Raw genomic sequence first — 22267 nt, forward strand, 5'->3', positions numbered from 1 at the left:
GGGAAGGGATTCAGCTGCAGTGTTACGGCCAGTAACTGAAGGGATGAGAACTTAAGGGCTCCGTTTAGGATGATTTATCCTCCCAGATCCCTGCGCTGGAGGCAGCTGGTCTGGTTCGCCTAGCGAGGCCGTTGTTTAGGTTCGGAGGATGATGTGGAAGCGATGTGCAGATGTTCGCATCCAAGCTGAACCTCCGTTCACCGCCGTCCGTCTGGGACGCTTCCTGAGGAGGTCCTCTCGTGGCCCCGGGCGACTGCGCGCGGCACGGCTTGCCCTGGTCTAGCACTGATTTTTGGCCGCCGTTGAAGCTGCCACCTGTCTCGGTTTTGCTTTTGCCTCCCACCTCGCTTTTTGTAGGATTCAGACTCCGTGGCTTCTGTCTCCAGGCCGCGAGAGGAGCAATATTTCTTACCTTTCTTACAGCTCCTGCAGTTCGGCAGGTACCTGCTAACCAGGAAAGCATGTGACTCGGGATTGTCACAAGTATATATATATATATTTTTTTTGGTCACAAGTATATTTTTTGCAAAATGGCTATCCCAGGGAGCTGTGTAGCTGGACAAAAACGGGTGAAAACCAGGGCGACTGCTCTGCAGCAGTCCTGGAGCACCTTTGGCCTTTTCTGTTCTTAAGCCTCAGCATCTCAGAGAGTGAATGCATCTCATAACTTCTCCCCGAGGAGCCTGAGTAGGAGCTAGGAATCTAAATCCTCTCTGCTTTCCGGCGCGTCCAGGCTCCTGGGGCATTTCTGAAAAAAGGACTTTTTGTCACGAGCTCCGGGTCTTGCAGCGTGGAGCAAAACAGCCCTTTTACCAGAAGGGATCTATAAACCAGCAGGGAATTGGAGCAGCTAGAAAACGTGGGGGAAATCCACACTTTCTGACCTGAATTTTAAAGCCTTCTCCTTAACATCACCTGTCTTTTTTTTTTTTTTTTTTCCCCCGTCTTTACGCAGTCGGTCAGCCTGATCGAGCGAGGGAACCCGTCGCGGAGCTTGGAGCAGGTCTGTCGCTGGGCTCATTCCCAGCAGCGCTCCGACCCGGAGCACGCCGAGTACCACGACCACGCGGTGTTCCTCACCAGGCAAGACTTTGGTCCCGCAGGTATGCAAGGTACTGTATTTATCTCGATCAGGTATGTGCAGTCTGCTGGGGGAAAGCCAGCAAGGGGAGAGGATTTCCTGCAGACACAGTCCGTGTGCCGATGGCCTGGCGTTGTTGGCCAGCAGGTCTAGAAAAACGTTATAAAAATCAGTATTTTTTTCTTTTTGATGTGAAACAGAAGACAGAATTAATCGAGGGCATCAACATGAACTGAGAAAAGATTGCCTTTATTTAATTCATTAAATCCTTACCTGTCACTCTGGTTTCATGCACCAATCTTCCCTTTGTCCCAAAGAGCCCCAAGCAATTAAAAAAAAGTTTTAAGGATGAAATACCAAAGGGAGCTTCACAGGGTCAGTCAATCCCTTCTGCCCACCTTTAAACCTTTAAAGCCTGATTTTACACAGATTATTTTTTTGGCCATCTTAGGGCTGGATACTGGAGCATTCAGTAAATTTTGGGCTGAAAAGGAAACTTGGCTGCAGTAGCGATGCCCAAAATCAGGGTCAAAGAGCTCAGAAGCCCAGGCAATAAGCAGCGTAGGTACCAATGAATTTGCAGAAGAGGCTTCTGGCGTTCGACTGCCCCGTTAGAAACACGGATGCTTTGGCAGCAGTACGAGAGCGAACTTCTGCCGCTGTCAGCGTGCTCCCGTTCTCCAGGCCTGCTGCCTGGTGGCGGAAAACACAGGCGTTTCTAGCGTGGGTCATTCTGCTGTATGTAGGATGGATGAGTGATGGAGGAGGCATCCTGCCCTAGCCCCCGTTAACTCCCCGGGAAGGGTCTTTCCTCAACAGCGAACGCGGGGATTAATCGCAGGAGACATCCACCTGGGAGTCCTCGTGAGCTGGGCAGCGAGGAGCAGCGCTCACGCCGCGCCAGCAGCATCCCTACCGGGCCGTCGCCTCCGGGGTCCAGCCGCGGGCAGTTCCTCCTCCTCCGGGAGCCTCCTCTGGAGTCGTATGGCAGCACTGGTGAAATGCCAGTTTTTATTTCATTTTTCTAGACCCTTCCTGGCAGAGTGACTGTGTCCAAAGACGTTGGTGAAAGGACCTTTTTTGGCATGTGGGTGAAAGGAGGTGGCTTGCTATGCTCACCCTTGGTGGGAAGGAGCCTTGAAAATTGGGATTTGCTTGTGGATTTTCCCCTGTGGTGGACATGCACCTTGTGAAACCGGCTGGGTTACGGGAGAGGGGGCCGAGGTTCCTCTCTTGCTGTTTATCTCCCTCCCTCCCTCCCTCCTTTCCTGGAGGGAGCTGCAGGTAAATCCCATGCAGAAGGTTCCAGCCCCTCTGCTCCCTAGACCAGGGCTTGGACCGCAGGGACCCAGAGGTCTGGTGGCTCCCGTAATCATCCCTAATTTTTCTCACCATGCTCCCAGGCCCTTGGGGAGCAGCCACTTTGACACCTCCCAGGTGGTTGGTGCTGCTAAGTGGTGACGATGAGCCCACATCAGAAGGCCTTGATAAAATTAACGGAGTAGCCCTGCTCTAGGGATGCTCATTCCAGCTCCTTGCCTTGTTCCCCATGGATCTGGCTCTGCTTTTCACGTGTCTCCGGGTGCCCGTTTGCTTTTGGCAGAGCTTGCGGCTGTCATGTTCTTGCCTGGCTGTGTCGCATGGTCCAGCGCACGGTTGCTCTTTGCCCACCGGGAACTACCCTCTCTCTGGGCTGCTGGAATAGTAACGTTCTGCTCCCTCCTGCTCCCTCTCGTCAAAATGATGTCCTTTGCACTCCTTACCCCCCTCTCAGCGCAGGGTTATAAACAACGAAGAGCCGGGCTGTGGTGCCTGCACGGTCACCGCGCTTGCTGGTGGAGTGTGCGTGGCACCCGAGCCGCTCCTGGGAAGGCGGTCGCGGGATGTCCCGTTACTAGTTATGTGCCTGATGAGCAACGGAGATGGGGTTAAACTCTGGCTCTTGAACCAGTGCAGGCCTCCTGGACGGGCTGTGAGACGGCAGCCAGCCGATTGCCCTGCTGCTCCGTCACCGCGTCGCCCTTGGACGCGGCCGGTGGCTCGCTCTGTATCGTGCCGCCTCACCTTGGCCAGCAGAACAGATGACAAGTGTCTGATGGAGCTTGGCACAGGTCAAGCCAGAGGCGTGTAATTGCAAAACATTGCGGTCTTGCAGGATAGCTCTCTGGTGCGGATCCAAGCCAAGCCCTCGGGGCTCGAAAAACCTTTTCCATGCTGGCAGCAGCCCTGCTTGCAGCATCTCTTGATGTGCATGGGAGCAGTCCTGGCCAACACTGAGTAATTTTGGAAAGCTGATGCAATTATTGCTTTTTGAATTAAGGAAGGCATGAAGCAGAAAGGCCACGAGGCACAGCTGAGCTGTTCTGTCCTCGCATGTGGGCTGCAGACAAAACCCTGTTTTCCGAAGAGGAATGCCTCTGGGTGGCAGACAGAGGGATTGTAAATTATTCATTGCTGATGTTAAGGCTGTGTTGAAACTAGAACAGACTACCATTCCCCCAGTCCCTCCGCAGCAGGTACGCAGGGAAGCCTCTCTGTCCCAGGCGAAGGATGCCTCTGCATAAATTTCATTTGTTGCGTTGGTTGGTCTTTGTGTGAGCATACCAGGGTAGGCCAGTGGTCCATCTGAGAGGCTGAAAACAAGTGTAAAATCTCCCTAAAGAAGAATAATGGCCACTTGGAAGAAGTTAGTGGCTTGTGTCTTGCTCATGCAGCTGAGAACGTGTCCCTTCTCCTGTGCACATGTCTGGTAACCTTCTGCAGGCTAATCTGATCTTCAGCAATTGAGTATTTTTCAGGTAGCTACTTCTTGTCATCATTCTCCCATGGATAATCCTTTAGTTCATTCAGCTCTTCTGAGGATCTTAACTATGAAATATTGGTCGTCCTTAGCCAAAAATCTTTTTGTGGGCCTATATCCCATTTCCTTGCTAGACGTTGGGGGCCTCTCTGGGTGGGAATTTATCCTATCTTCATTCTAGACAGGATATATGTGCTCTTCCCTTGTGTGGAGAACTTTCCACATCCCTGCTCTTTTTTTGTGGAATGTTTATTTAAAGCAAAATCTTTTGAAATGATTTGCCCAGGTTTTGATGCATTATAGTAAAACCCAATCATTGGATTCTCTCTCTCAAGGTCTTGATTTGGCCTGTTACCTTTTGGTGTTTCCTTTTGACTGCAGCATCCATTGAGCAGATGATTTCTATGAGCCTTGAGCAGTTGCTCTCTGCTCTTTTGCTGATGATGCTTTAGTTTGTTCATTTGAGTAAAGTCTCTTTGCCCACTCGATTTTGGGGAAGATGAAAACCAAACTCTTCTCCTGTTGAGTATAGATGTCTTCCACGTATAGGTATCTAAAGCAGGCTACTTTGAAAAGATCCGTGACATGGGGGTTTTTCTCTGAGGTTACATGGTATTTTGCAGGAAAAAGTGTGCTTGCCCTGCCTGTAGGGAGAAGCAGGTATTTAGTTCACCTTAGGCTTTTGCTCTGGAAATTGTGTTCAGCCAACTTCTACTTCAATTTATGCTCAGACGAAAAAGAATCCGTTTCTTCCCACGAGATACCGTGTGGATGTGCCCTTCAGGGGTTAGCGTCTGGGCTGGTTTTGAAAAAAGAAATTGTTATGACAAGAGAAATTTCCTTTAAAAGTTCCGGTGTGGGGCAACACCCTGGAAAATCTCCGCTCAGCTGATAAGCAGAAGTATGAAGGGAAACACCACCCTGATCTTCTCAAACAAGTAGCCTCCTCCATGTCTCTGCTTGGAGGTTACACACACATGCAGTAGGGATTGAGAGTGCTGCTGCTGGGCCAGTTTGGCTCTCCTCTTTCGGAGAAGGTTAGGACGCAGCTGTCAAGAAGATGTCGGGCCAGTGTCTGCCAGTCCTGCCACCACTGCTTTTTAGCCCCAAATGTCTTGGTAGTGCTTGTTCAGCTCAAAATTCAGAGATCTCCTGCCTGTCTATCCTACTCTCTTCTTTCTTCTTGTGTCTTGGCTGACAGCAGTTTCCAAGTGTCCAGCTGTGCAGCGACAGCCTGTCCCTTGTCCCCTTTGGGCGTCCCGTTTTCTCAGTATGGCCACAAAGTCAGTTATGGTTGACTTTGGAGCCTTTGGGAGGAGAGGTGGGAAACGTTTTCTTTTTGCTTTGACATGTTGTCCTCAGCCGGCTGCATGGTGAATTTTGCCGGTGTGTCCATGGACGTTTCTTGCCACGGCTGAGACCACTTGCGTTGTGAGGCCAGGGCTCCCAGACCTGCATCATCGGAGTTTCTCTCCTAGCCCTGAGCTTGTCTGGTGGCTTCAGCTTTCTCCAAAGGTGTTTTAACCCACTGTAGCTTCCATAATGCCTGGATGGGGCTTGGAAATGTCTTGGTTGTCAAACTCCCCTCTCCTGCTGCAGCTCAGACGCCCTCTTGACTCACTGAGCTTGACTCTTAGAGCTTTCCTATCCCGAAACACTGAGTTATCCAGCATGGTCCTGCCCCGCTTTCACCAAAGCTCCTTGGGACCTGTAAGTACTTCCTTCACTGACTTCCTTCCCTTTGATGCCAAAAAGGGTCTTCAAAAAAAAAAAAAAAAAAAAAAAAGAAGAAGAAAAGGGGAAAAAAAAAGAGGCATTGTTCATTTTAGAAGGTGACAAGGAATGATTGAATTGGGTGGAAATAGTGTGAAAAAGAAGAGAGGAAAAAAAAAAAGCAACAAGATGGAAAAAAGGCACACTGCTGACCCTGCTCGTGGGAGGGGGGAGGCATTTGCTGCCCCACTGCACTTCACTTGATCGAGGGGTCGTGCCCGGGGAGGTGCATGGTCCTCCCCGGCTCTGTCGTGCGTGCGGATGCCCCGAGTTCTCGGGGCTGGGGTGTGTGCATGCGGGGGTGCATCGCTGAGGCCTGTGGTGAGCTAGACTGGGTTTTTTTGAGGGACTTTGAGCCATGAGGGACACCTCTCTCTTTTTCATTCTCTCTCTCCCTCTTTTTTTTTCTTTTTTTCTTTCTCCAAGCAACCTATTGCAGTTTTCGGCACAGCCAGGCTGAGTCGGGAGTGCCCCAGATTTAAGGGGGGAGAAAGCAAACCTCCCATAGCCCCCCAGGACAAAGGCTCCTTATGGTTTTGTGGTAAGATTATCGGTGGCATCAAGAGGCAGAAGAAGCAGTTGTGTTAACCACCATGGCCCAAAGGGTTTGAGGCAGCGTTAGGCATAGCCGAGACTGGATGCAGAAGACCTCCTGCGCTATCCCGGGTTACGGATCAGGAAAACAGTGAATATCCTCTCCTTGCTTTAAGGACAGGCCTTCCCATCACGCAACAACCTGGGGGTCGTGGCAGCTCTGTTCTGGGGAGACTTTATTGAGGGTGCCGTGGGCCCAGCAGTGCTGCTGCTTTCCTAGGCTTGTTTTTTATGGTGCCGCCTCCGAAGTGCTCCAAACCTCAAGTTGCTTGGGGGACGCTCTTGCTGCATCTCGGAGACGGCGGTCACCGATGCTGATGGCCTGTGGGGCCCTTGGCCTTTGCATCTACCCCAGGCGCCCATGCCGGGTAGCTTGGCTTGGAGCTGGCTGTGGGTTGTGACCGGAACAGCTCTTGCTTGTGATGTTTTGCTCCTTCAAAAGCTCTTTCTCTCTCTTTTTCCTCTTTCCCTTCTCTCTCTTTCTCCAGGTTACGCACCGGTGACGGGAATGTGCCACCCTCTCCGCAGCTGTACCCTCAACCACGAAGATGGCTTCTCCTCGGCTTTTGTTGTCGCCCACGAGACCGGCCACGTGTAAGTCGCCCCAGGAGAGCCAGCTGCCCCGTTTGGGCTTTTCCCCTTCCTCCAGCAGCTGGGCAGCGTGGCAGGGGTGGCATCGCTGAGGCAGGGCCCGGCTGGGCTGTGGGTAAGGTACCTGAGTCCCTACTGCCGTCATCACACTAGTTAATCAGTCCGTGATGAGCAGCGCTGGGATGGATCGGTCTCTTCTGCCTCCAAATTGCTTTACACCCGCCAGCAATCGCGGCAGGACATCTGTAGCAGAGCGTGCTTTAGAAAGGGGATTTCTTAATCAACAGCTAGCACCACTCGTGCTTTTTTGTGTATCTGAAGGGGATTCTGGGTACGTAATCATTAGAATTGTTTCCTTTTGCCCTTCTCAAATGCATCTACGTGCCCATCAAAAACCCTGCGGCCTTGCCAGCGTATCCCCAGCGTCCTCCTTAAAGCCCTAGCAGGAAACCTAGGGGCAGAGCTTGCCTCCTGATTTAAAGAGGAGCAAGCAGCACAGCCTAAACGCCGTCTTTAATAGATCTGATGGGCTGGTGTGAAGCCGAAGCCCCAAGGAAGACGGCTCACAGGCTTTTCCAACAGGTTGGGTATGGAGCACGACGGCCAGGGCAACCGCTGCGCGGACGAGACCAGCATGGGGAGCATCATGGCACCGCTGGTGCAGGCTGCCTTCCACCGCTACCACTGGTCCCGCTGCAGCAAGCAGGAGCTGAACCGCTACATACAGTAGGTCGAGCCGAACCGTCAACATCCTCCATTCGGGTGACGTAGTAGTACCTGATAAAGCCTGATAAAAAGTGGAGCAAAAGCTCGCAGGAGTTCTCTGTTGGCTGATCTCAGATAAACGCATGCACAGTCCAAAACCTGAGCACGTCCCAAGGTGTATCTGAAACACCTTTGGCCATTTGATTTGGGCAGTCTGCATGTTGCCTGCATGGTTCCCTCTTGCCACGCCTTCAGGCTGGCAGATGTTTTGTGCTGTATGAAAAATACAGAAACACACCAGTGATTTTTCTATTTATTCGGCCAAAAAGAGTAGCAGTAGATCCTGAAAACTGAACGCGTTGCGGTGGCAGTACCTGCTGGTGTTAAGGTGGTCTGTCTCCCTAGGAAGCCGCAAACAGTGGCTAGACACTTTTTATTTGGATACCCTGACCAGTTGTTCTTTGCTAGCTGATGTGAAAACATGTTTTGCAGCAGTGGGTAGGCTTTTGCATCAGGGCCAAGAAAACTCAGATCCCTTAGTATCAGGGAGAGGGGTGAAGGTAATGGAAAGAATGATGGAGGGATCTCCTCAGCATCTGACCCTTTCCTTGCCTCCGCTGATGTCTCTGCAGCTCCTACGACTGCCTGCTGGACGATCCCTTTGAGCACCAGTGGCCCAAGTTACCCGAGCTCCCAGGGATTAATTACTCCATGGACGAGCAGTGCCGCTTCGATTTCGGCGTGGGTTACAAAACGTGCACAGCAGTGAGTACGGCCCCCGCGTTGCTTTTTCCCTTGCCCACTGCAGAAGGGCAGGGAAGGGTTGTGGAGCTGGCTGGTGGGGCGTACCTCACCATTGCACGGGGAGCATCGGAGCTGGCGCAGGTCATCACCCAAGCCCTGGGGTGTATCGCCCCGTCGTGTGCTCACCAGGATCCTCCACCGTCCTTCCCTTGCCTTGGGGAAGGGGTCTGCCGGGGCTAGGAAGGGGGTTGCGAATGCACGGGGGTGTCCCCAGGGATGTGACAGCCGCGCTCGTGTCGGGTTTGCAGTTCCGGACCTTCGACCCCTGCAAGCAGCTGTGGTGCAGCCACCCGGACAACCCCTACTTCTGCAAGACCAAGAAGGGGCCCCCGCTGGATGGGACCGAGTGCTCGTCGGGCAAGGTATCGGTGCACGCTGCCTCTGCCGTGATGCCACGCACCCCTGTGCCAAAGGACGAGCAGAGCCGTGTAAAGTATGGGTGCTGAGTATTTAGGAAAACCTTTGAGGAAGGTCTCTGTGCTAAGGCATGCTCCAAATCAGCTCTTTCAAAGCGCTTCCTTCAGCTGTGGCTTGCAGCTGAAGAAGTAGCATTATGCCTATTTTCCCCTCCAATTATCCATTGCAACTGTGTTTTCAAACAAGGACTTTTTCTTCTGAGCTATCTGCCCTTGCTGCCCGCTTCTGAAGAGAAGCAGTGCTTCTTCTGTCACATGGCAAGAAGAAGTGATGTCGCAGACTCACCATGTCATCAGGTTCACTTTAGGCTTTCTTAGCGTGCTCGTTATCGTGGATGCATTGGAGAAGCTGCTGGACCAAGTCAGATTTGGGTTCCAGTCACCACAACAGCTGAAAGCTCTACTTTTTGGAGCGACCACCCAAAAGCATGCTCTTGGGAGAAGGTCATCTGTTTGGCAAGCTGGTAAAAGTTTTGGGGTGAATCTCCCCCTTCCATTTCCCTATTGCTTAAGCAAATTTGAGATCAAAATCTTTTTGGCCAGAGAATGGATGTGTTTAAAGTATCCAGCAACTTTTAATAAATTTCCATATAAATCACAGCAATCTCACTGAAAATGCTGCCTTGTCAAGTGCCCAGGACTTGAATGATCATTTGCCAGGAGCTTCCAAAATTAGACATTTTGGAACATGTGCAAATGTGTTACGTGTAGCGCTGGCATGTGGCTCCAGACGGCTGAACCATCTGGACGGGGAAATCCTTCCCTTGGGCCCATGATGGACATGGCGCAGCAGCAACATCAGCCTTTTCCTGCTAGAGCGCAGGGCCACACGGTCCCCAGTGCTGACCGGTGTTTTGCCTTTCGGTGGAGGGGCATCTTCGGGGACCCTCTCGCTGTCTGTCACAGTGGTCACCGACGAGACAGTTTGCTTTTTCCCAGGGCTGGAGTGAAACCCAGGGATGTTGTGCACTGTGACTGCTCGTAGCCTCGGTCCTGCAGCCGGTGGGAGGGCTGCGGCTGATGGAAGAGGGCATGACTAAGAGCACGTTCCTCCCGTGCTTCCCGTCGTCCGCTCGGCAAACCGCGGGCCTTCCCGTGCAGTGCCGTGCGCCCCTGTGGATGCGGGAGCGCTCTCTTCCCGAGCGCTTTGGAAGAGGCGTGCGTGCGGGTAACCCCCGTCTCCGCTCTCTTCCAGTGGTGCTTCAAGGGTCACTGCATCTGGAAGACCTCGGAGCAGCCTTACAGCCAGGACGGCAGCTGGAGCTCCTGGTCCAAGTTCGGCTCGTGCTCCCGGACCTGCGGCGGAGGCGTACGCTCTCGCAGCAGGAGCTGCAGCAACCCGCCGTATGTCGGGCTCCCTCTTTTAGCACGGGTTAAACGGGAATTGGCCGAGAGCACGAGGCCCCTCGCTGTTCTCCTTGGGGTTGGTCAGGTTTGAGAGCTGAGCCGCGTGGCGTTCGAGCAGCACCCGCCGATGCCCCGCTCACCCACCTGCTGTCGTTTCCAGTCCGGCGTATGGCGGGCGCCACTGCCCGGGAGCCACCTACGAGTACCAGGTGTGCAGCCCCGAAGAGTGCCCGGGGCCCTACGAGGACTTCCGCGCCCAGCAGTGCTCCAAGCGCAACTCGTACTACACCCACCAGGGCGCCAAGCACTCCTGGCTTCCCTACGAGCATCACGACGGTGAGCGCGCTGCAGCCCGCCTGCAGCACCGGGACTTCACGTACCCCCCCGCGCCCGCCGCGTGGTCCCTAGCTGCTGACCCCCTGGGGAGGTGGATCGTTCCGGCAGGTCCAAGCCAGATCCTGGCTCTCTTCTTTCCTAAAGCGTCTCTGCGCTTCTCCTGCCCTGTGACCAGCGTTTGGGTGTTCCTTGTCTCGTAGCACAAGGGCATCTCGTTGCGTGACACAGGTGACCTGGGGTGAAAGCACGCACTGGGTCACATGGCTTTTAAAGTATATATTAATAAATTTCTAGTGGAAGATGCAAGTTTGATTGCAAGCTAGGTAGACCTGGAGGTATGTCTCCCTACCATATCTCCCCGCCACTTTGTTATTTTAGGTTGGTAGGACTCTCACCGAAGAAAGTAGCGGTAGCCAAATTTCCTTCCTTCTCATAGGAAGCTGTGCCCGTGGCAAATGCCTTGGGAAGGAGACTGCTGCACAGAAATCAGGGCGTAGCAAGCTCCTGAGCTGGAAAACAAGGCATAAAAACCCTCAAAAGTAATTCTCTTCTGCTTGCCCTTAGCTTGGAGAAACCCAGACACTGCTGTGGTTCGTGCTGTCCCAAAGGGCAGCAGAGGTGGGCTGAGAAAATCAGCCAGTGCTGAAACCCCTCCCTGCTTCTTCTGCATCAGCTGGAGGAGAACTGCCCGTAATTTAAATGGAGATAAATCAGTTTGCACTATTCTTAAATTTCTATTACCCCTTTGTGTGTGCCTTGGCACACAGAAGGTTTGTTTTCCTTGGAGACGGCGCGGTGCTAACTCTGCTCTCGGATCCATCCACGTGCCACGGAGGGAGGCGGCGGGGTGATGATCTTGCCTGCTGTCACGGGCGCGTGCGGCTCCGTGCTGGAGTCGCCGCCGGGCCGGCGTGCCTGCCGCAGTATTCCTCCCGCACGCGGCCAGGCAGCGTGCGTTTCAGCGGAGGAGGAACTTGTCCGGTCGTGCTCCGTACGGTTCACTCCGTTTGCTGCCTCGTCTCACGTTCTGGAGTGCGCTGGGTGAAGGTACAGGCTCTTGAGCAGCCGGTGGACGTGGTCAAATGTCCATCAAGAAGAGCCTGGACTTGAGGAATCTTCTGGCTGTGCTCGGGAGTACGAGTTGAGATGGGTTTCTATTTTTGATCAGCCTCATTTATTTCCACAAACCATCAATTTTTTTTTTCTTTTTTCCCCTCCTTCCTGTTTCTTTTGCCGCAGACGCCCAGAAGTGTGAGCTGATCTGCCAGTCCGAGGGCACGGGGGACGTGGTGTTCATGAATCAGGTGGTTCACGACGGCACCAGGTGCAGCTACAGAGACCTGTACAGCGTCTGCGTCCGGGGCGAGTGCGTGGTAAGGGGCTCCCCCTCCCCGCTCTCCGGTCCTGCCCTTTGCCCCTGCCGGAGGAAGAAGAAGAGGGCGCGTGCACGGCCTTGAGCCCGCACCCCTCGGGGCCCCGCGCGCAGCCCTGGGGAGGGCAGGGCGGCTGGCGAATGCCGGGCGTGGGGCTGCCGAGCAGGGGAGACCTAACCCCGCGCTCGCCTCCCGCCCCGGGGCGACAGCACGTCGGCTGCGACAAGGAGGTCGGCTCGCTGAAGCAGGACGACAAGTGCGGCGTGTGCGGCGGGGACAACTCTCACTGCCGGACGGTGAAGGGCACGTTGGCCAAGACCCCGAAGCAGCTGGGTGAGAAGGCAATGGCGTTGACACCTCTCTCCGTAGACCGTGGTCTAGCTCGTCCTCCAATTGCCCTTCCGTTGGCCAACTCCTGGCAGCACCACGTAGGGAAAGGGGGTGCTATGGGAGGCTTGCTGGCAGGTTTTGTGGGGGGAGAGTCCAGCCTGCGCAGCCACAAAGAGAATAATCTTAAGGGATTGCTCCTGCCAACAGTAGTGAGTGCTACAGATTGAGACGACAAACCCGCACGTTCTTGCAGTTTCCCAGTAAGGATTCCCAAATTTGCTATCTCCATCACACCTGCATGGTTTTTGACCCGCTGCTATGGAAAAAGCAGGCTGCTGGCTGGGCTCAGTAAGCTGCCGCTATACTTCAGGTCTTCAGACCTTGCAGGAGAGCGGAGTAGTCAAAGCAGTGCTCCTCCAGCCTGCCTCCTGCTCGGAGAGCCGGGGGGACAGGGAGCACCCTGGAGCCACCTCCCTCCCACGGCAGCACCCCGAAGAGGTGGCGTCCGGTGGAGCACGTGCCACTGCCCCGCTGTTTGTTTCCTGAAAGCTTGCTCTTTTCTTCCATCCTTCCTTCCTCCTCCTCTCTCTCTTTCAGTGGGTGTTTTGAAGATGTTTGAGATTCCCGCTGGGGCCAGGCATGTCCAGATAGAAGAGATGGAGGCAGCGTCCCACAGCATCGGTGAGTTGTGAGTCATCGCGGGGGCCGAGAGGCGCGTGGAGAGTGGTTTTGCTGGGTGCTGCTTCCAGAGAAACCTGGAGCTTTCCGAAGAGCCGCACGAGCCACCCTTTCAGAGGAGGCATGGGAATGCAAGGAGCTAATTGCACCTAGAGAGTGGTAACCGAGAGCAAAAGGCTGACTTAATGTCCAGGTCCTGCTGGAGTGAAAGGAGTAGCTCTGGGCCTCTCTTACTGGGCAAAGTTAGTGCTCTTGTGGCTAATGAAACCCTCTGCTGTTCTGGCCAGCCCAGTGTAGCTGTCGGTCTGTGCTCAGGACCGCGGGTAGCGGGGGGCATATGTGGGAGTGTGTGATGGGGGATGTCCGGGGTTGGCGTTGGTCAAGACTGTGCTTAGGAGCTTCAGGGACTTGTGCTCCGCTGGGACTGTTCTCACCTCAAAGCCCTGCTCTGACCAATCCTGCCCAGAGGACAGTTTGGGACATTGCACCATCCTTCAAAGGCGGTGGCTGGAAGAAATGACTCTTTAAACACCTGCTTTTTTCTCTAGCTGTTAAGAATCAAGCCACGGGGGACTTCATCCTTAACGCCAAGGGCAAAGAAGCCAAAAGCAAAGTGTTCATTGGGATGGGCTTGGAGTGGGAATACACCGTTGAAAATGGCAAGGAGAGCTTGAAAACCAGCGGCCCTCTGCACGAAGCCATCAGCGTTTTGGTGAGTCCTGCTGACGCGTCCCCTGGGAGAGTCGGGGTGACCGACCGTCTTCCAGTGATGCGGAGAGGGAGGATGCTCTGAGATAGGACGCAGGAGGCAATGGAAGGATTTTGCAGAGAGAGGGTATAGGGCATGTCACTGGGAGCAGCAAAACGAGCTAGCCAAGCTCAAGCGGCAATAAGCTGAGCGCAGGAATAGCGTAAGGATGCTTCGCTCGAGTGCTTGTCTGTGAGTCCACCTGTGTTTTGAATGATGCACCGACTGCTGTGGCTGCATGTCTCGCGGTAGTCGCACTGACATTTGGGGGAGTTAGAGATCAGATTCTCTGGGCATCCGGGGAAGGTTACCTCTCAGCTCCTGTCTCCATCCCCGTGGCCAGCGTTGGCTTTCGGCACAGACCGTGGTTCTGCAGGTCAGGGGAGAGGCCAGGGGCGTGCAAGCCAAGGCTGGAGTTGGCATGCTTGGGCAGTGTTTTTCTTCCCAACCAGAGAGGTACATTCCCATAGCGTAGGCTGTGAGTGCTCCTGGCCCAACTAGTCATGTTGGAGATAATAAATGGTTTGGATAGACCCGAGATTTCTGTATTTGAAACAGGTATTTACCTTCCTTCTTACTGCTGTCACTTGTTAAATCTCACTCCTGTGAAACTCTTCTGTCTTTTAGTTTCTCCTGCTCTTTACGTCACGTGTACAGTACCACGTCGGCGTTGTTCACTGCTTTGTCTCCGATTCTCTCCTCCTTTCTCCCTCACCCCCTCCCGCGGTTTCCTTCCCTTCCTCTGTCTGCTCTGCTTTGACTGTCCCCTCTCTGCCTGCAGGTGGTCCCTCAGGAGGAGGAGGCGAAGAGCAGCCTCATGTACAGGTACATCATCCACGAGGACCTGCTGCCGATGATTGGGAACAACAACGTCCTGCTCGAGGAGATGGACTCCTATGAGTGGGCTCTCAAGAGCTGGTCTCAGTGCTCGAAGGCGTGCGGAGGAGGTATTTCCCCCGTCTTTGAAGTAGGCTGCAACCCGTACTTGGGAGGTTGCTTGGGTTTGCTGGGCAGCGCGCGAGTCCTTTTGGAGATCTCCGGCTTGGTAACGTGCAGATGCGCTTTTAAACTGCTTCACAAATTGCAAGGCTTGAGGTGTAGCTTGTCTGAGGAGAACATCCAGCTTCTCTGGCGCTGTTGGGAAGCCTGGCTTTCTTCCCCAAACCTGATGGGGTGATACCTCTGTTCTTGGCAGCTCTGCTAATTTGGGGGATCTACCGTGGGAGGATGGGTGTTAAAATTTATTACTGCAGAGCGGTTTAGGTGTGCAAGGTGAGCGGTTTAGCCAGGCTTCCTGTGGAAAGAGGCTTACGTGATCGTGTGTGCGCATGCTTTTCTCTGTCCATCCGTGTGTCTGCAACCATTTTTGAACGCATTTGCTGACTTTAACCCACTCTGAGCCAAGGAGTAGTGTGGGTGAGGATGACTCGCTTCCAAAAACTTGCTTGGAAAGGGGTACCCACGTAGAGCAGGCGCACCAGGAGTTGCTGTGATCGCAGGGGAGGTAGTGAACATGAGCTCACGGGTATGCTACACACGGCGGAGTCATTGCTGGATTATTCCCTCCGGTGAAGAGTCACGCTGAGAGAGGAAGCACGTGTGCCTGCGTGCTGGCGTTGGGGTGTTTGCTAGCGAAAGCCTTGCCTGGATACGACCAGTTGGACCTACTTTGCAGCTGGCCCTGCTCTGAGCAAGGGGTTGGACCAGAGACCTCCAGAGGTCAGTTCCAACTTAACTGGCTGAAATGGTAGATCAGACCTCACACTTGCACCAGACAGCTCGCGGCTTGCTTTCCAAGGCTGGCGAAAGTGTAGCGTAGAACAAGCAAACTTCAGCTCTATGGAAAGAGCACTGAAATAAATGAAAAGGTTTTAACAGGCTGCGCAGATGCGCTGGCTCCCGCTTGCCCTCCTTTCCTTGTAACTGCAGGTGTAGACGTTGGAAGATGTCGGGGCTTGCGGGGATGGAAACGGAGCGCTTGCTCGTTCCACTGGCTCCGATAGGGCAGGGCTGCCCTCCAGGGCGACAGATGGTTCCCGCTTCACGCTCACGCGGCCCGACCTGGTCTGGTCCCAAGCGAGAGCAGTTCATTTGGCAAATGACAGCGGTGTTTTGGCTGTGCTTGCGATGGGGCTTTTTTCCCTCCATCTGGAAAACTGAAGCTGAGCTTGTAGCTCACGAAAAGCTCGTAGAGCTGCGATGGCTGCGTCTGCATCAGGTGGAGCACCCCTCGCTCCATGTTCCCTGCTCCTCGGTTTTTGGCAGAGCATTTTGGGGGAGAAAGTTGGGGACCTGAGCCTGCTTGGCCCTGGCAGCCCCTTCCCGCGTTGGTGCCTCCTGGGGCAGCCTGACACCCAAGGGCGGTCTGGACGGGGGGCTCCGCGGGGTGCCCTGACTGCCCCTGCTCTGCCCCCCTGCTCCCCCCAGGCATCCAGTACACCAAGTACGGCTGTCGGAGGAAGAGCGACAACCGGATGGTGCACAGGAACTTCTGCGACAACGGCAAGAAGCCGAAGCCCATCCGGCGGCGGTGTAACCTGCAGGAGTGCTCCCAGCCGGCGTGAGTCCTCCTCGTGCCGCGGGCCGAGGTGCCGTTCTCCCTGCCCCCGTGCCCCCCGCTAACCTGGTGCCGTTTTAACCCCTCGCAGCTGGGTGGCCGAGGAGTGGGGCGCGTGCAGCAAGTCCTGCGGCAAGCTGGGGGTGCAGGCGCGGGCGGTGCAGTGCGTGCAGCGCCTGCACAACGGCACCGACCGCCCCGTGCACGCCAAGTACTGCGGCGGCGAGCGCCCCGAGACCCGCCGGCCCTGCGGCCGCCTGCCCTGCCCGGCCCAGTGGCGGACGGGCGCCTGGTCGCAGGTGAGCTGCCGGGGGGGCCTCCCGCCGGGCCCCGTCTCCGTCTGCGCTCCCGTGGCCCACGGCCGTGTCTCTCGTCCGGCGCAGTGCTCGGCGAGCTGCGGCGACGGCATCCGGCAGCGGCAGGTCGTGTGCAAGGGCAGCGACGGCGGCGGCGCCGCGCGGTGCGAGGGCGAGAAGCCGGAGGCCGTCCAGGCCTGCCACGCGGCCGGATGCCCAGGTGAGAGGCGGCGGGTCCCGTCCCGGCCGGGCGTCGCGCTGGCCGGGGCCTGCCCCGGCGCCCTGACGCGGCTCTCTCCGCAGGGAAGCTCTCCAGCATCACGGCCAACGCCGACACCAGCGACCACGTGACGCCCAAAGTGCAGTGGGTGCCCCGGGATGGGCCCCAAAATCCCGTTAACAAGATCTCCTCGAGTAAGTTCTCCTCTTGACTCTTTCAGCCTTCCTTCGTGAGAGCCCGTGCACTCGGGGAAGGAGGCTCTGCTGAGGGTTTGGAGACCGCCTCCATGGCCTTCGTCCTCATGCCTTTCTGGTGGAGAGGTGACTTAAGAGATGCTCCAGATCTCTTGGGGAGGGAAATGAAAAAGCTTGTGTCCTGTGATGGAGAAAAGGTTTAGCCCGAGTCCCTTCTCGGGGCTGGGATCTGCCCTGCTTCCCCGGTACAGTCAGCGTGAGGGGCAAGGGGCTCAGAGGAGGGCTACGTCCACCACCACCGAGTGGCTTTTGGGCGGCAGCGTGTTTTACCCTCCGCTGATCCGTCCCGTCTGCCTCTGATGCAAAGCCTGTCGCTAGGTTGCCCTCTCGTGGAGTTCGGGATCTCCCGCGGTTTCCTTCCTCTGCCTTTTGCTAATGCCAGGCGTTTCTGCGAGCTTGAATAGACGCCTCCGATACCCGCGGAGGTCTGGGCTGGGATGTCTTTGCTTGGGAAGAAGGCTGGGGACTGCAGCCCACGCTCATTTCACCCCCCGATTTTTATGGCATTTCCTTTCAGTCTCGGCTCTTTCTCAGCCTCCCGTGTTTACCCCAGCTGGGAACTGGCTTTCGGGGTGCGATGCATCATGGCCTGCTTTGGCCATGCTCATCTGGAGGATCCCTTTAAATCCTCTGGATTTTTCTCTCTCACAGAGAAACCAGGAGCATTTTGGCTTATGCGTTGTTTTGTTTTCTAACCTCCCTCATCCCCCTGTTCATGCAAGCGTTGCCAAAATCCCTGCAGTGGCACAAAGAGCAAGAGCAGGCAGGGCCTTATCACCGTTTCCCACTCTGGGAGCATCTTGTAGGAAATCGGAGCATTTTAGGGGCAGGGAGTTTTTAACTTGACCTGGTTCCAGTCTTATGTGAGTACTGGTGGAAAGCTGCCACCTGGTGACTCCTTGGTGGCCTTCCCCGTTGGGTGGAAGATCTTGGTTTACAGCTGACCGTGATGCACTCGCTATTTTGTTGTTACGGTGCTGCCGAAGGCATTCTTGGTTTGCTGGGGTTATGGGGGAGAAAGTGCCCGTTTCGGTGGCGCTGATTCTGCAAGGGCTGCTGGCTTGGATTAGTCCCTCTCCTCTCCAGCCAGCTCCCCATCGGTGGGATGGCAGGTCAGCCTTGAAGGCAGGGATCTCCCATGGGTTTTCTCCTCGCTTTTCCTATTTGATGGAGTCGTGGTTGCCCCCGGAGAGGAGACTGTTACCTGCAGGGTCACCTGCCAGGTGTGGGGAGAGGATTTAACATCAGCCTGGTCCCTCGGGTGGGAGAGGGGTCCAGAATCGCTGGTGTTCGGCGGGCCAAAGCCCGGCCCCGGTGGCATTGGCAGCTGCAGTTGCAGCACCCTCAGGCGAGACGTCTTGTTTGGGGTGGTCGGAAAGCCGTAAGCGTGGGGCTGGTCTTCCGTGCGCGTCGTGGCCAGCTGACGTGCGCTCTCTGCTCTGGTCCTGTCCCTCTCCAGAGGAGCCCTGCCTCGGGGACAAGTCCATCTTCTGCCAGATGGAAGTCCTGGCCCGCTACTGCTCCATCCCCGGCTACAACAAGCTCTGCTGCGAATCCTGCGGCAAGAAAGCCGCCACCACCAGCTCGCCCGCCGGCACGGAGCCGAGCGTCCCCGGGGGAACGGCCTCCCCCAGCCCCGCTCCGCCGCTCGCCTTCCCCGCCACGGCCCGGGCCCCCGCGCGGAGGCTCCCAGGTGCCACCGGCTCCCCGGGACCTCGGGCCACCGCCGCGGACACGTCCCTGCTGCCGCCGCAGAGCCGGCGGGCGGGTGCCGAGCAGCCCGGCACCGCGCTCAGGACCACCGCGCCGCCGGCCACATGAAGCCGCCTGCCACCCGCGTCCTCCCTTGCTCCCTCTCTCTCTCTCCTATTTTATTTTATTATTATTTTTTTTCCTCCCCCCTTTTCTCCCAGCGATGGTTTTCGTGCTGCCGCGTTTCCCAGCTGCCTTTTGGAAAACCGTGATTTTTGGAAACGAACCGCCTCGCCCTGAAATTTCCCAGGAAAATGGCTTTCTTGTGATTTTTTTTTTTTTTCCTTCCCCCTCCCAGCTGTGACACTTTTTTGTTTGTCTGTTCTTGGACAGCGCCGTGGAAAAAGGCCAAAAGGAACAAAAAGCGACAGTTCGCTTGGCTGCGAGCAACGCGCCGGCGGGGGCCGGGGCGCACGGCTGGTGGGGACAGGGCTCTTACCTCAGCGGGTGGCTCGGACCGACGGGTCATTTTTTTTTCCCCAAGGTGCTATGCAGGGTGGTGGGGGTCATTGCTGCCCTTTCCGCACCCCGCCACCCCCAAGCGATAACGCAAAACGCAACGGGAAGGATCTCGGCCCGGTGGTGGGTTGTGCCGTGCTGCGGCAGCCGGGGCTTCCCCGGAGATGTTCACCTTGGATATCGTTTTCTGGATGCGTCGTGCGGTGCAGCAAGGCATCTTTGGCCGAGGGCCTCCAGGGCTCCTTCTGGGCACCTCGGTGAGATGGTCCCTGGCTCGAGGAAGCTGCTCACAGAGGTCGGTGGTGGTGGAGGAGGTGGCCGTCATCTCCATGGGGCTCCAGGGTCCTTGCCCCTCTCCAGCTCACAGACCTCTCTCCTGAGACTTATGTGAGGACCAGCTGTAGCATGAGCACTAAGGACACGATCGAAGGCCACCAATGCATTTTAAAAATGCCTGTCACGCAGCCGTGGCTCTTTAGCCCATCCTGCCCTTGTTCGGCTTTGAGCTAGTGTCACATTGCAGCGTCCCCGGTCGCATGACCCTGTTGCCATACTCATGGTTTGACCCGTTTGGCGAAGGAAGCAGAGGGTGGCTTCAGCGTGATGGGGCCCCGCTGTTTTAACTCCCTGGGGCTCCGAGTGAGCAGCGAGGGAGCACCGAGGGATTCGGGTGGTGTGGGGGTCTGCTCCGGCGGGGGCTGCCTCGTGCACCGCGCGGGGCTCTCCTCGGCCCCGGGCGCTCTGCCGCCGTTTGCAACCCCCTGCCTGTGCCCCGGCGACGAGTTACTTCTGCTTGCCCTCCGGCGGGTAGCTGAGCGTGAGCTGTAAATGTGCATTTAAGGGAATAGATCAAGCCAGGCTGGTTAAGCTGTTCGGTTTTGGCTAAAGAAAAGCAGCAGGGATGGATTTTGCAAGCAGTTGCAAAGAAAGGAGAGAGGAGGGCTGGTCTGGGACGGCCAGGACAAGCAGCTCTCCCTGCTCTTGCACGGGAAGGGTAAAGCCATTAAATGCGTTGTGCCAAGCAGCGTGTATTTGCACAGCCCTTCAGAAGGGCCCCATCCAGTTGGATTTCCTTGGTGTCAGGACGCCCTGCATGGGGCGGGCAGGCTTGGGTACCATCTGAGACAGGGTCTGAGGGCTCGGTGCGTGGACGGAGAGCCGTGGTGGGTCACGGCTGCCGCGTGCGGTGGTGGTGGTGGTGCTCCAGGGCTGCCTGGTGCGGTGGCCCGGGCTTTGGTGCTCCGCAGGATTTTGGGGCACGCTGCTGTTGGAGACGGATGCTCCTCGGCGTTGGTAGTACTTGCATGGTGTCCAGGCTCGGTGGGGTGGCATCTGAGGCTGGGGCATCTTGGAGGAGCTAAAGCACGTGCTAGCTCCCGGCATCCTCTCCTGCTCCAGCGTGGCTCGAGACGGGGAGGCAGGCTGAGGATGCTCCATCCTTCATGTTAATGGATGGACACTGCCATGCCTTGGTGGCATTTTAAACACCGGGCTGGTGCCACCCTCTCTGCCACACTCCCCTCTGTGATCAGTGGTCGATGATGTGGTCGATGGTCAACGACGTGCCAAGGGCTCGAGGGTCACCCAGAGGGCGGCCGGGAGGACTCGTACAAAACGCGGTGGCGGGGTGCCTGCGCCCGAGGCCAACCGCGAGCCCAGCACGGGCTGCACCGAGGTGCTGCAGATGTCCCCAGGGCAACGGCGTGGGATTTATTTATTGTACCAAAGATCCGTGCTGCAGCTGGGCCACCATGCAGGGAGCCACCTTCCTCGCACGCAGCGTGGACCTCCTGCCCCTTCTGCAGCCCCGGGGCGGCTCGCCGCAGGGCTGAGGTGGCTGAGCTTTGCCCCTCTTGCAGCAAGGCGTCAGCTGCCCCGTGGCAGTGCCTTGGGGGGAGGCACCAAATACACCCCAAACCTCCCCAAACGAAGGGGCTGCAATGTCTCCGGGCAGCTGGGGCCGGGGGGCACATCCAGTCATTCCTGTGATGTCACCTTGTCCCGTGTTACGGTGTATAAAGTTTTGTACATACGAGATTCAGAGCTTTTTAATTTTTAATATTTATTAATTTTTTGTTGGGTTCTTTTTTTTTTTTGAACTCTAACAATGTAAAAAAAAAAAAAAACAAATAAAATCCACACCAAATTCTTCCCATGTTGCTTTTTTTGGGGCGCAGGAGGGGATAATTTATTGTATGAGGATGTGTGACCTGCGTGCGGTTGTCGAAGAGGGGGGACAAGACGGGGCCGGGTGTCCTTTGGCATCGTAGCTGGACCGGGAGGGAAGCGAAGGGAAAGGAAAGGAAAGGGTGGAGGAGGAGGAGACCTCCATCGAAATCGGTGCTGAGAACTACGCGGCAGCACCCTTGCACCGCTCAGCCTCCTTTTAAATGAGCATGAAGCAGAGCAGCTCCAGCCAGCGCCCCTCGCTCCTGTCACTGGTGAGCTGAGTTTGCTAGTCCTCCCACGCCGGTTCACTGAGCGCACGCCTGAATGCGAGGCGTTTCCCAGGGCAAGACAGCATATCTTTATTTTCTTGCAACCCAAACACTCCTATTTATCAGCCAGAGTTTCACAGGGCTGTTTCAACACACGTTTTTTTCCCAATAAATAAGACAAGAACCCAGCACAACATGCGGACGTATAAATCACAAGCCCCCAGCACGGGATAACGCGCTGTTTCCCAGCGCCCGGCGGAGGCTGCTGGCCGGGCCCCGGCTCCTGGAGCAGGAGCGGCCGCGCACCCACCGCGCTTGCCTCTTGCTTGCCTGTCTTTTCCTCAGTCGGTTGAACTAACGATGGAAAACGCCTTTCTGCTCCTCTAGGCATGGCTTTAGTGGCGTGCGGCTGCTTGGGCTGCATGTGCTACTATTGGCATAAAAGGAAAATATATATAGATAGGTATATACATTTTTTTTTATATATATATATACACAAACATGCATAAATATATAGTTTAGCCCTTCCAAAAATAAATAAAGGTGCAGGGCATGGTGTGCACGCTGCCGACGGAGCCGCTATCTGCTGGTAAATCGGGGTGGCGATGCAACGCGGCAGCCCCCATCCCACGTGGTGGGCTGCAGGCGGCAGAGCCCCCCGGCCTGGGACCCCCCGAGCGGGTTGCCCGCGGGTGACGGCGGCGGTGGCTCTGGC

The 22267-nt window shown here is 56.0% G+C and overlaps 1 protein-coding gene across 2 annotated transcripts in view; it reads left to right on the top strand.

Annotated features, from left to right (window-relative positions):
* Nucleotides 1–21265, top strand: part of ADAMTS14 (ADAM metallopeptidase with thrombospondin type 1 motif 14) — a 37386-nt gene extending 16121 nt beyond the window's left edge. Inside the window, exons 6-22 of one of the 2 annotated variants that reach the window (XM_064513616.1) lie at nucleotides 956–1112; nucleotides 6737–6842; nucleotides 7422–7565; nucleotides 8177–8309; nucleotides 8597–8710; nucleotides 9960–10108; nucleotides 10272–10447; nucleotides 11687–11820; nucleotides 12030–12153; nucleotides 12748–12831; nucleotides 13377–13540; nucleotides 14358–14523; nucleotides 16004–16136; nucleotides 16225–16432; nucleotides 16517–16649; nucleotides 16733–16843; nucleotides 18363–21265. In XM_064513616.1, the coding sequence (XP_064369686.1) occupies nucleotides 956–1112; nucleotides 6737–6842; nucleotides 7422–7565; nucleotides 8177–8309; nucleotides 8597–8710; nucleotides 9960–10108; nucleotides 10272–10447; nucleotides 11687–11820; nucleotides 12030–12153; nucleotides 12748–12831; nucleotides 13377–13540; nucleotides 14358–14523; nucleotides 16004–16136; nucleotides 16225–16432; nucleotides 16517–16649; nucleotides 16733–16843; nucleotides 18363–18724 (2598 nt within the window). In that variant the 3' untranslated portion in view covers nucleotides 18725–21265. The remainder of the gene's footprint in view (nucleotides 1–955; nucleotides 1113–6736; nucleotides 6843–7421; nucleotides 7566–8176; nucleotides 8310–8596; nucleotides 8711–9959; nucleotides 10109–10271; nucleotides 10448–11686; nucleotides 11821–12029; nucleotides 12154–12747; nucleotides 12832–13376; nucleotides 13541–14357; nucleotides 14524–16003; nucleotides 16137–16224; nucleotides 16433–16516; nucleotides 16650–16732; nucleotides 16844–18362) is intronic. The other variant, XM_064513617.1, reaches the window with a different exon arrangement.
* Nucleotides 21266–22267: the final 1002 nt, after the last annotated feature.

This window comes from Dromaius novaehollandiae, chromosome 6 (assembly GCF_036370855.1).
Source record: "Dromaius novaehollandiae isolate bDroNov1 chromosome 6, bDroNov1.hap1, whole genome shotgun sequence".
In the NCBI taxonomy this organism is placed as follows: Eukaryota; Metazoa; Chordata; class Aves; order Casuariiformes; family Dromaiidae; genus Dromaius; species Dromaius novaehollandiae.